This window comes from Hibiscus syriacus, unplaced genomic scaffold (assembly GCF_006381635.1).
Source record: "Hibiscus syriacus cultivar Baekdansim isolate YM2019G1 unplaced genomic scaffold, ASM638163v2 tig00110258_pilon, whole genome shotgun sequence".
NCBI classification, from domain to species: Eukaryota; Viridiplantae; Streptophyta; class Magnoliopsida; order Malvales; family Malvaceae; genus Hibiscus; species Hibiscus syriacus.
In genome coordinates this window covers 510,483-523,414 of record NW_024062649.1, presented here as the reverse complement: position 1 = coordinate 523,414, position 12,932 = coordinate 510,483, and the positions used below count along the sequence as shown (strand labels likewise).

General features: G+C 32.3%; 1 protein-coding gene across 2 annotated transcripts; it reads right to left on the bottom strand.

Moving 5' to 3' along the window:
- Positions 1-5,403: 5,403 nt before the first annotated feature.
- On the bottom strand, positions 5,404-7,880 carry LOC120115118. Of its 2 annotated transcripts, XM_039135878.1 has the most exons (2): positions 6,714-7,880; positions 5,404-6,011 (listed from the first exon to the last, which is right to left on the bottom strand). In XM_039135878.1, exons 1-2 carry the CDS (start codon positions 7,723-7,725, stop codon positions 5,623-5,625), a joined length of 1,401 nt encoding a protein of 466 aa, XP_038991809.1. In that variant the 5' UTR covers positions 7,726-7,880; the 3' UTR covers positions 5,404-5,622. The 2 variants fall into 2 exon arrangements, with proteins under 2 accessions (XP_038991809.1, XP_038991808.1); XM_039135877.1 differs by having other exon boundaries at positions 5,404-7,880.
- Between the last annotated feature and the right edge of the window lie 5,052 nt (positions 7,881-12,932).

The following is a 12,932-nucleotide window of genomic DNA, read 5'->3' as shown; positions in this document are numbered from 1 at the left end:
AGATATTTTTTCGTTTCCATTCCGTATATATATAAAAGAAAATATTGCATGAACCAAATGGTCTCTATGGTAAAGGAATGATTATCGTTCCTTGAGACTCGGGTTTGAGCATCGTAAACATCAGGGGTTTGAGCTTTCAATGTTAAAGGGTTGATAGTTATCTTAGAACATATAATGCATTGTACTTACCCAGATTAATAGAAAAAATAAAAGAAAAATATTTTCCAGCTCAAATTTAAAATCTAAATTATCATCACATCAAAAAAAATTAGAAAAAGAAAACTGATCAAACATATTCTTCAATAAACGAGTACTCCGGTGTGAGTCTGGGCAGCCATGGCCAGCTCGAAATGCCTCAACGGAATAGAAGGGAAAGCAATAAAATTACGGTCCATGGGGCTGAAATCTTGCCAGCCCTTTAACGGATTGTTGCTTGCGTTGGTCGTCGTCGTGGTCGTTCCATCCAATCCTATGTGTGTAACATGTTTCACATCTGTAGGATACCCGATTTTCATCTCCGCTGTCACTTCCTCTATCTCCTTGTAAACTGAAATTCGACGAAAAAATTATTGATAATCGTATCAGTTATCTATGTTCGACACATATTCGAATAGAGACATGAATTATAATCTTTGTATCAAACTTACCAAACAACTGAGAGAAACTTTTTACAGTAATCCTGACCAATCTGTGTATCCCACTGGAAATGTTGGGTTTTGAAAGACTGAACCAACCAAAAGAGTTCTTTGTTCTTCCCTTGGATGAACAATCTTCTCCCACTACATGTTTATATCAGACAAAACCCTAGATTAGATATATAAAAAAACGATAAAGATTTTTTTTTTTTTGCAGACAGAAACTGAGAGAGATGATCATACTTGTTGGATCTTGATCACTTGGTTCTGGTTCTGGTTTCCTCGGGGGACTTTTGCCAACTGCAACACTTGCCTGTGAAGAACAACCGGTGGAGAAAGGAAGAACAACAAGCCTTTCCATTCTCTCTTTCATCTCTTTCATTTTGGAAAGCAATCTACTTTTATCATCAACAAGAATGAGTATATGTTAGGGTTGGATTTTGGCTTTATCAACAAGCTCGAATGATTTTGGTACGACAAATGAAAACATTATTTTACGTCGATTTAATTAGTTATATTCATCGAAATCGATCAGATATGGTTGATTATATTATAACTCGATCGAAAACACGAATTATAGTTTTAATCTTGGGAAGTTAATCTACACTTGTCATCACATGGAGAGGGTATATGAAGAGAGAGAGGGAATGGGTAGGGTTGGGGTTTGTTATAAAGTGTGTTAAACTGTGCAACTCAACCTAATGGTTGCTTATATAAGCCTACTAAGAACACTTGTTCATCATTGTTTTAATGTGATGGCGGGATCAGTACACTTGTATTCCAAGCTACTGACTTTATTTTTTAATCTGAATCACAATTTTATTATAATATATGTTATTTTTCTTCTATCAGATAAAACTTATATACATCTTATAAACGACATTACTCGAATTCAAAAAACTGAAAGAAAATATATCATCTTATGCCAGTGAATTTGCTTCTTCCATTCATTTCAAAACCACTATTAATTGATCATTTTCACGCAATCAGTTTCACCCTCAAAATTGGACCGACCTAATTGGCATGATGGCATCAATCATAGAGTGAATCCCAAGTAACTTCACCATCAAATTCAATGATAGTCTCAAGTATTACTTAGTTTCAAATAAAGAAATAGAAATGTAGTCTATTAAGAGTTGATTAGTGTTAGATAACTAATTATAGTTCCCTATTAAATTACGGAATGTTTCTTTTTCACATTTAAGTGTTAATATTAAATATATTTGAACTTATTGACTTTAATAATAGGGTGTACTTTTAAATATCTATAAATTAACCTATTTCAAAACAAATTATAAATTAAGATTCGAGTCTCTTTAATAAATTTATTTACTATTATCGATAGTAAATAAATTTATTAAAATGTTCAAAAATCCGATACACAGACTTGTGAAGTTGTCGCCTCTCTGTTTCATAAACTTTAGAAGCATTTCCAATGAACGATAAAGTTGCATTCAGGTTCTTTACATTCGAGGGCCTGTCCATTGCAAAGACGACGGCACAACGTACATGGACGACTGCATGTCGATGTCGATATGGAAATTGTTCTCGATTTCGACGTCGATAATCACGATTAAATTCAATAAGTTTATTTCCGAGCTTCATATATGGGAGAACCCCAATAGCACATCGAATGTCAAACATTATTCTACTATTTCAGCAATCTTCATGGTAGCGGTTGTAGCTAAATCCATGGTATTCACGATAACAAGCATGGCAATACGAAAATTCATCAAGCAAATCTCCATGTGAGTTTGTAAGGGTAAGCAAGTGCTTGTGGAATGGATGTGGCATTGTTCTAAGCAATTCCGCACAATCTTTATGGAGAAAAAACTTACATTGATCACAACCATAAAAAGGAACTGAGATAGTCCGCATGCACCCATCACATTGGATGTCATCGTTGATCTCGCCAACTTTAAAAGTGAGTGTTAAATTGTGATCATGGTAAGCATGTTTAATCACACTTGCTACCATTTCCTCTCCAACACTTATATTTTCAACAACTTCAGTAATCAAGTTAGAAGATTCATCCAGAGTGCTCTCATCATAGTCTTCGGGGATAATTGTTCCATCCCTAATGGCAATTGGAAGAAAAACAACAGTAACTGCCATACCTCATATCAACGTCCTTGTAACAAATTCTGCATCTCAAGTCTGAAAATTGATTTTTCGGACAGAATATGAAAGAGAAATCACACGACGATGTCGAGTAAGCATGATCCTCCGTGGCAATGAAATGCACTTCTTTTGGACGAGAAGATTACATATGGTACAAAGATATGGGGAGTGATCTCCGGCAGTGCCACAAAACTCACACATAAATGACATCTTTCTTAACATAAGCATCCACGGGTGTTCATGACTAGGATGGGTGATTGTCGACAGTGAAAAAAATTGCTCAATTGAAAGATCAAAGTTGCAAAGAGAGCAAGAATAAACGAATCCTTTCCATTTAGTTCTGCACAAATTGCAACTACAGTTATCAGGATGAGTAGGTGGTTTTGGCAAGAGAATAAGAGGATGCTTAAGGTCATACGAGTGATTCATCTCAAGGTGTAGTTCACTGCATTCCTTATGAAGGTTAAAGCGTGACGGAAACGAACAATCGAAACAGTGGTAAATCGGACCAGAAAACGATTTCTTACATCCAGAAAAAAATCATATTTGACTTGGTCGTTATGGTTTTCAATGAAGAACAATGGATGAGGGTGCAAAGAATTAGGAAAATTTGCAGACATGGATGATTGAAGCAAAGAACAGTTGATGTGCAGATCGAATTGACAAGTAGCACAATGATAAACAAATCCCCGAGAATTCCCACCACATAAATTACACTCGTAACTACCAAGATAAGGTGATTTTGAAAGAAAAAAAAAGTGAGAGGGTGTTGGAGGTGGGAAGGATGGTTAAGCTGGGGTTCTAAGTCCAACTCGGCGCATACCATATGAAGATAAAACTTATATCCATTGGAGCCGTAGCTCCACCCCTCTACAGCTTCCTCACACAGAAAGCAATAGTCTTTTTTAACGTCAACAATCTAGTGTTGGAGCAAGAGCAAAGGATAGTCATGGCCGATATGTTGAAGCTCCATCTCTCCCTCTTTCCTGCTTTCAAACTCAATGGGATCCATTAGAAGAAGAAAAATGAAAGCTGCTTTACTAAGCTTTACTCTCAGGCTTGGTTGTTAATTAGCAGATACTTTGTTAGATGATGTTAAAACAAGAGAAGAAGCGATCTGATCATCCTTGTCCTGTGAAAATATTTGTTAAATGCAAGTGGATGAAGAATTGATTAGTGTTTAAATTATACATTATTTTATGATTAATTACTCCTTGATTAGATAATTTTAGTTGCTAACTTAGACCTTTTTATTTATTTTCAATGCATACATTGAATTTCAGAAATTATGCTAAGAACAACGAAATCGTACAATTTTTTATTTTTCTAAATTCTTGGCCGGATTAGTTGACACAACTTAGGACATGACACACCGACATGTCATCTAGTCAACGATTGATATGGCAGCTGACGTGGTGATGACATGGCAGCTGACGTGGTGATAATGTGGTAGCTAGCATGGCGATGACATGGCAGGTGACATGGTGCCCTAGCCGAATTTTTTATTTTAAATTAGGATTTATCTTTTTTTTATTTTTAGGAATTATCTTTTTGTTTTAAATATTATTTTCTAGGGTTTTTGAAGACTATAAATATCCCATTGGGGTAAGCCTCAGGACACATCACTTGAGCATTTAATCATTTTCGAACTCTCTTGTTTCTTTTATTTTAGATTTATAAAAGTTTTTTCCTTTTATTTTAATTTCAAGTTACTTTAATTTTCTTTCAAAATGCTAAGTATGGTTTCTACCATGTTTAGCTAAGTTTTCTATAGCCAAGGGCTAAAGTAATGACTCGATTTTAAGTCGTGAGAATCGAAAAGCGCTTCATACCCTAAAATGTTACATTTTCAGTTTTCGGAAATCAATGATCGAAATCGACCATCCTTTTTTAATCAAGGCGATGTCATTTCAAAAGTGCACGTTGAAATTGAATTTCAGTTTTGATTAACAGTTGGGAGGAAAGATCGGTCTGTGACACATTCGACTTCCTATGAATACACTTAGCGGCGATCCGATAAGGGAAACTGAAACCAGGTTATATTCTCAATTGAGATGATAAAATCCGAGTCGGGTTTTCCAGATTTTTAAAGCATTGAATTAATAAGTGATTGACTCTATTAACTCATAAAAAATCAAGATCTAAAGATAGATTTTAGATTCTCGATTCATTTGAGAGAAAAACAAGTTAAAGGGGTTGGCTCTATAGACTGTAACCGACGTTAGCCTTAAGGTAAAATCCTATTTGATGATCGATTTAAATCGAGATAAAAACTTTAGCCCAAGACTGATTTCTACCAATTGAATTTACCATTTTATTTTATTTCAATCAATTTTATTACTTTGCTTCAATTCTCCAAAATCTCCCTCTAATTTCTTTTACAAATCAGGTCTGAAGCCAGATCCAAAACAAGGAAATCATCAAACTACTAGTCCATGTGGATCGACCCTTACTCTTACTATTCTACTTATTATTATTTATCTTATTAGGATTAAGGCTATTTATTTTGACAACATAACGACGGTGTCAAGAATCTAAAACAAGCCCATTCAGAATGAAAGCAACCGTATAATAGATAATAGTTAACAAATCAACCCAAACAAAAAGATCCATATCAAATTACCTAAAATAGAAAACAAACAGAGCATAATTTTGAAGCAACGATTTCATTGTTGCAACAAATCATCGGTTGAAACAAAAACAACAAAATAGAAAAGCAGATGACAATCATGTGTTGTTACAATTCATGTTGGACCTAAACAAAGTACAAGTCCTTAAAACATTAATAAACATGATCAAAAAGCAAATATGAAACACAAAGGCCATAAGCCATTATTGCAAAATTTGATACAGACTTGTGAAGTTGTCACCTCTCTGTTTCATAAACATATGAGGAATTACGGCATCCCCAGTGGATGTTAAAGTTGCGCTGAGGTTCTTTACATTCGAGGGCCTGACCATTGCAAAGCTCACCACACACCTTACATGGAGGGCAATTCCAGATGTTTTTCACCAAAGTGAATCGAGGTCGACGTTCATGTCGATTGCAACGAATTCCGATTTTGTTTCCAACCTTTATGTATGGGAGATCCCCAATAGCACAATTGGAATGAAGAGAATTGTCGCAATCAGCACAGCAGTAGAACCAGTCATTTGGTCTTCTTTCATTCTCACAGAGATCACAGTAAAGTCTGGAAGGATCGGAATCATCAGAATAAGTCAGTGTAAGAGCATGTTTGTCGTACTTGTACCAAGCAGTGAGTGGTTGTGTTGCACAACCCATATCTAAAGTGAAATCACAATGGTTCGTACATCTATATGCAATATTGTCCCCGTTTAATTGAGTGAGACAACCGCTGCAACTCCCTGAAAAGTTGTGGACAAGAAAGAGTAAATGCTCGTGACTTGGATGCTTCAAGGTGTCCGATAATAACATGCATCGAACGTCAAACTTGATTCCACGGCCTATGCAATCTTGATGGTTGCATCTGTAGCTTAATCCTTGATATTCACGTTTACAAGCACCGGAACACGAATGAACAGTCATTCGATTTGTGATCGTAAGAGTAAGCAAGTGCTTGTGGAATGGATGTCGCTTTGTTCTAGGTAATTCAGCACAATCTTTATGAAGAAAAAACTTGCATTGATCACAACTGTAATAAGGAGTTGAGATAGGCCTCATGCACCCATCACATTGGCTGTCATCGTTGATCTCGCCGCTAAAAGCGAGTGTTAAATTGTGAATGTGGTAAGCATGTCTAATCACACTTGCTACCAATTGCTCTCCAATCATTATTTGTTTAAAAACGTAAGTAATCAAGTTTGTCTGTGCTTCCAAGGAGCTCTCGTTATAGTCAGCCGGGATGACTGTTCCATCCCAAATTGAAGGATGAGTTGCACAATTTACATGAGCAATATAATGGCAATTAGAAACAGAGCAACAGTAACAGCCATACCTCATATCAACTTCATTGTAACAAATTCTGCACGTCCAGTCTTCAACTCGATTTCGTCGAAGAGAATATGAAAGATAAATCCCATGCTGATGTCGAGTTATCAAGATGCCGCGTGGCAATGAAATGCACTTCTTGTGGACAAGAAGATTACATTCGGTACACAGATAGGGGGAGCCATCACCGGCAGTGCCACAGAAGTCACACAAAAATGACATTTTTCTGAATATAAGTCTCCATGGGTGATCATGACTCGCATCAGTGATCGTTGGTGAAACAAAATCACTAATTGAAAGATCAATGTTGCAAAGAGAGCAAGAATAAACAAATCCGTCCCATTTGATTTTGCACAAATCGCAACTACATTTCTCACGATGAGCAGGTGGTTTTGGCAAGAGAGTAAGAGGATGGTTAAGGTCGTATGAGTGATCAATCTCAAGGGATAGTTCGCCACATTTCTTATGAAGGTTAAAGTTTGATTCAGAGGAACAATGGGGGCAGTGGTAAATTGGACCGGATAATGATTTCTTACATCCGGAACAATCATATTTCACTTGGTCCTTATGGTTTTCAATGAAGAACAATGGGTGAGGGTGCAAAGAAACAGGAAAATTTGCAGACATTGATGATTGAAGCAAAGCACAGTTGAAGTGCAGAGTGAATCGACAAGTAGCACAATGATAAACAAATCCCCGATAATTCCTACCACACAAAGTACACTCGTGACTCCCTTGATAAGGTGATTTTGGGGAAAAAGTGATAGGGTGTTGGGGGTGGAAAGGATGGTTAAGCTGGGGTTGTAACTCTGACTCGGCGCATACCTTATGAATATAAACATCACATTCATTGCAGCTATAGCTCCAGCCCCTTACAGGTTTGCCACACAAAAGACAATAGCATACTTCGTCTTCTTCTTCACTTGCAACAAGCTGGAATAAGACCAAAGGATGGTCATGGCCGATATGCTGAAGCCCCCTCCGTTCATTTTTTCTGCTTTCAGACTTGATGGGATCCATTAAAAGAAGAAAAATGAAGACTGTCTCTCTATAGTAGAATACCTCCGGTGAGATCAAAGGCGGTGACACAGAGATATGGATAAGGATGGAGTGTTGGGGCAAACACTGGAGGAAAGTGTTCAATGCAAGTGGATGAATAATCCTTATTTGTTAAATGCAAGTGTTTCCATCAAGCTTCAGAAATGAATCGGAATAATTGTTAAACGCAAGTGGATGAATAATCCAAAAGCAAACCCAACAACTAAGAGCTAACAAATCAGCCCAAACAAAGATCCATACCAAATAATCAAAATTCATTTATCATTTTAGATAGGAGAAATGACATGTTTAGTACTAAACTACTAGTTTTGTTTTGTTTTAGTATCTAAGCTTTCATTTATTTCCAAATCATACCTGACGTTTACTTTTTATTTCATTTTAGTACCGACCGTTAAAAACTTAATTACATTGTATTTTTATGGGTAAATTACATTATTCAGTACCCAATTATCTCCTCACTCTTATTTTGATTACTAAAGTTTAAAAATTTTCAATTTAATTACTCAACTTTAAAATTGCTCATGTTTTAATCACTTTAATTTATTTTATTAATAAATTTTATTACATGAAATTTTTTATTATTAAAATAAAAAAATTAAATTTGAAAGTTAGAGTGATTAAATTAGGAGAAATTTGAAAGTTAAGTAATTAAAATTAAAAAACTTAAACTTTAGTGATAAAAAATAGGAGTGAGAAGATAGTTGAGTGATGAATGATGCAGTTTACCCATTAAAAGATGTCACGTACAACACTTCCGTTAAGTTGCTTCCGTTAAGTTTTTAACATCGAGGTATCAAAACAAAACAAAATAAGAAATAAATGTTAGGTATGATTTTGAAACAAACGAAAGTTTAGATATAAAACAAAAAAAATTTGATAGTTTAAATATTAAATGTGTAATTTACCCTATTAGATACTGGATCGGAATTATCAGAATAAGTCGGTCTAAAAATATGTCTTATACTTGTACCAAGCAATGAGTGGTAGTGTCGCACAAGGTATACCTAAAGTGAAATCACAACACTACGCATTTATATGCAATATTGTTCCTTGACTATAATTTAATGAGACAACCACTATAAGTAGAGGTGTTCAAATTCGAGTACTTGTATTTTTAGTTATTTGAAATTTTCGGGTCACAAAAAACTCGGCTTGTAAGAAAAAAGTACTAATATTTTTGGGTCATGAATACCGGTTAGTATTTAGTTTATTTTTTAATTTATATTAATATTTTTAAAAAAATACACAAAAACTTTAATTTAAAACTTAAACTTTTATAACAATTAAAATTTATAAATTCAGATGATATAATCTAAAAATATACACAATAAAATGAAATTATAAAATTACAACTAAATTTAAAATAATTTGAGAAAAATAAAGATTTATAATGTTATGGTGAATAATTTTAAAATTAGAAATGAAAAACTTAATTTAAAATAATAATAAAAATAAAATAAAAAGGGCAATTATTTGATCCGAACTCAACCCAGAAAATCGCAAAAATTATGGGTTGGATACCTAACCCACAAAATCATATATTTACCTTTAAAATACCCGATAATCTTATATTAGGTCGTTGGGTCAAATACTTTTGAACACCCTAATCACAACCCACCAAAGTTGTGGACAAGAAAAGGTAAATGTTCATGACTTGGATGATTCAAAGTGTCCGATAATAACATACATGGAATTGAATGTCAAAATTGATAAGGTGATTTTGTCAAAAATTATGCGGGGTCAAATGAAAATTATGAAAAAAGTTTGGATTCTAATTGAAATTTTCAAAAAATAAATTGAGAAGACAAAATTTTGAGACTAAAATGTAAATTTCCCTAACTGTTAACACGATCTATCTCACAATAAGATTTCTTATGACAAAACACAAAGCAGTAGTACAGCACAATAACAACCAAAGAGAAAAGCAGATGACATGTTTTGTACAATCGATGTCAAACCCATATGGGAATATGTAATGAGGTATGGAGAGGTAGGTAGCAACGTCATGTTGAGAGCAGCTTCCGTGAAAGACTTCCGACAGTTAGAATTATGAATTGCCCACGGTGGGACTCGATCTCACGACCACAAGGTTAGCAGCCTTGCACTCTACTAAAAAAGTGGTTAAACATAACCAAAAAAGCATATATGAAACACAAAGTTGCCAAAATCCATTTATGATTATAAGAATTATCCTAATTATATGTTTCATTTACACTTATGATTGTAAAATATTATCGTAATTTTGGATTTTTCTATTTTAATAAAACTAATGTTTTCTAATTGTTTTAAAAAATAAAAATATATCTAAAAAATAAAATCACCTTAAGATGTTTAAGTTTTTTGAAATTATTTAACTATTTTTTTAATCATTCGAATTCTATAAATCCAAACTTGAAATTCAAGTTAACTCGAATAATTTAATTCTAATAATTTTTTTTAAATACAATTAGTAGAAAAGCTCAACTAGGTGTCTAGTATCTTAATCGTCGACACGCTTATCATTTTCCGGTAGTGTAATCACTTCTTAATGTGGATCGTGAAAAATGTGAAGATTAAATAGAAGAGATCACATTATCTTCGCCGATCTATCAACGACTTCTTTCTCTCGTTGGAGCAACCGAATTGTATGTGGTATCATCAGAGATACCCTATCCATTAGATCAACTCGGAGAAGTATGTTATTCTTTAAGATTATGAATTTGAGCATCATAAATATTAGAGGTATGAGTGTTTAATATCAAATAGTTAAAAATTATCTTTGAACAAATATTACCTTATACTTACCTCAGATTAATAAAAATAAGGATTAACACAAATAAATATCTAAACTGTCTCGAAAAACATTTTAGTACCTAGAGAAATTTTCATTAAAAATAGATGTCTTAAGTTTCTAACGTTACAGTTTTAGGTGCATATCGTTACATTTTTTTAATAATAAAATAATTTTTTTAAATTATATTTTTATTTTTAAAAATAAAAAATTGAAAAAAATCACTTCTTTAGAAAAAAAAAGTAGGTCTCATCTCAACCTTACCTCTCACCCCATTCCCCTTCTCTCTCCCACTCCCTTTCAGTAGTTTTCCTGATCTGCTAAAATGGTGGAAAAAAATGACACAACCGACGAAGAAGGTCACTTATGGTCATCGCTATCGCTAGTCCCATTCTCCAATCTGAACCAACATGATTATTGAGATTAAATCCCAGCTAAATCTCTTACCCATTAACTTTAAGTTTAGAGATCGTAAGATATAGGGAGATTCAGACGATGATAAGAAACATAGATGATAATGGAAGTCCCACGAAAGGTGGGTCATCGTTTGATAACGGTGAAGGAGGTCGGTGATGGTCGACAACAGCCGATTGAGAGATGAAATAAAGGATTTTAGAGTTTTAAGGATTTGAATGGAAGATGTTAGACTTTTAGGATTTTTTGTAATTTCGAAAACTTTTTAGATTTTTTTTAAATTAATAATATTTTTTAATTTTAAGAAAACTTCAAAACATATATGCAGGCGACATGTGTATGATAATGACTAAATTTAACTATCACTACGTTCCAAGAACCTAAGAGTGTAACGTTGAAAACTTTAAACACATATTTTTATTGAAAAATTCTTTAGATACTAAAGCATATTTCGAGATATAGTTTAAATAATTATTTTATTTTGTATTAAACCTAAAAATACACTTGGAGAAGTAACATGAAATGCTTCCTTACAATCTATTCCTTGGAGTAAAAGATAAATCTATTTTGACCCATCCATAAGCTATATACTATCGATTCAAGTGCAAGCTCATTCTTCCGTCGAATAATTTAAGATTAAAAAAAATTAATTGAATCGAATTTTACTAACCGCAACTAATAACATAAATATAATAATTTTAAATTATAAAAAATTAGAAAAATAATAATTGTATAGCTTCACAGCACATAAATACTAGATATATGGAATATTAAAAAAAAGAGAAACGCGGTTATCCACAAAAGGGAAAAAAAGTAAGAATTAAATTTCATTATATGGAATTAGGTGAGCAACAGCTGTATCTTTTTGGTGGTATTCCCGTTTATTTATTTAAAAAATTTAAATACATTATATAAACTAATATATTTATTAAAAAATTTAAAATTATTTTTCCAAGAAATAATAAAATTATTAGGACACAAAATTATAAAACGAAATAATATTTTTTTTAAAAATCCGTTATATTAAATGAAAAATAAAATTTATTTAAAATTATTAAATATATATCCACACAATAAATCACGGCATAATTAATGGAAGATTCCTAGTCTTAAATTCGGTAAAACACGAAAGTCGTCTCATAAAAAGAATACAGCTATTTTCTTTAAATAGAAAAATACTAATTGAATAAATTAATAAATTAAATATATTATTTTTTTCAATATTATCAGAATTGGATCGATTAGTTAATTTAGAAATTAATAATTTAACTAATTTAGTCCATAATATATATATTAGACATAAAATGGTATTATAAATCGATAAATATAAAAAGTTAGAATAAAGAAGCTTTAAAAATCAGCTGAACATTTAAAAACTATATTTTATGTTATAAATGTAATTGAACTAAAGATATAATCGATCGAATCAAAATTGATAGTATAATTAATTTTGTTTTTATAAAGTTATTTATTTTCAAAATTAAAATTATAATATGTTTATAAAATATATACATATTATCGATATATTAAGAAAATTATGAATAAATATTTTATTATAATATGTGTTTCTTTAATTATGCATATATATAATTTGGGTAAATTACAAATTTTTGTAATTTAACTCTATTTTCTCTCCTATTTCACTCGTTGTACTTTAAAGTTTTTCAATTTTCTTGTTAAACTTAATACATTGAGTTTTTTTTTCTCTCAACCATTTCTTTACTAACAATGTTATAAATGGACTTTAGTATAGATGCAAAATAACACCATTTTGATGAAAATTTTATTCTTTAAAACTGTATCGATGTTAACATCGTTAACTATTTAACGGCGGAGTGACAAAAAATATATTAAGTTCAGTGAAAAATTGAATTTTTTTAAAGTTTAGTGAGTAAAATATAAAAGAGTAAAGTTTAGGGATGCAATGTGTAATTTACCCATATAATTTTCTCTTTCCCTCGCAGTTAAATAGCAACTCTTTATT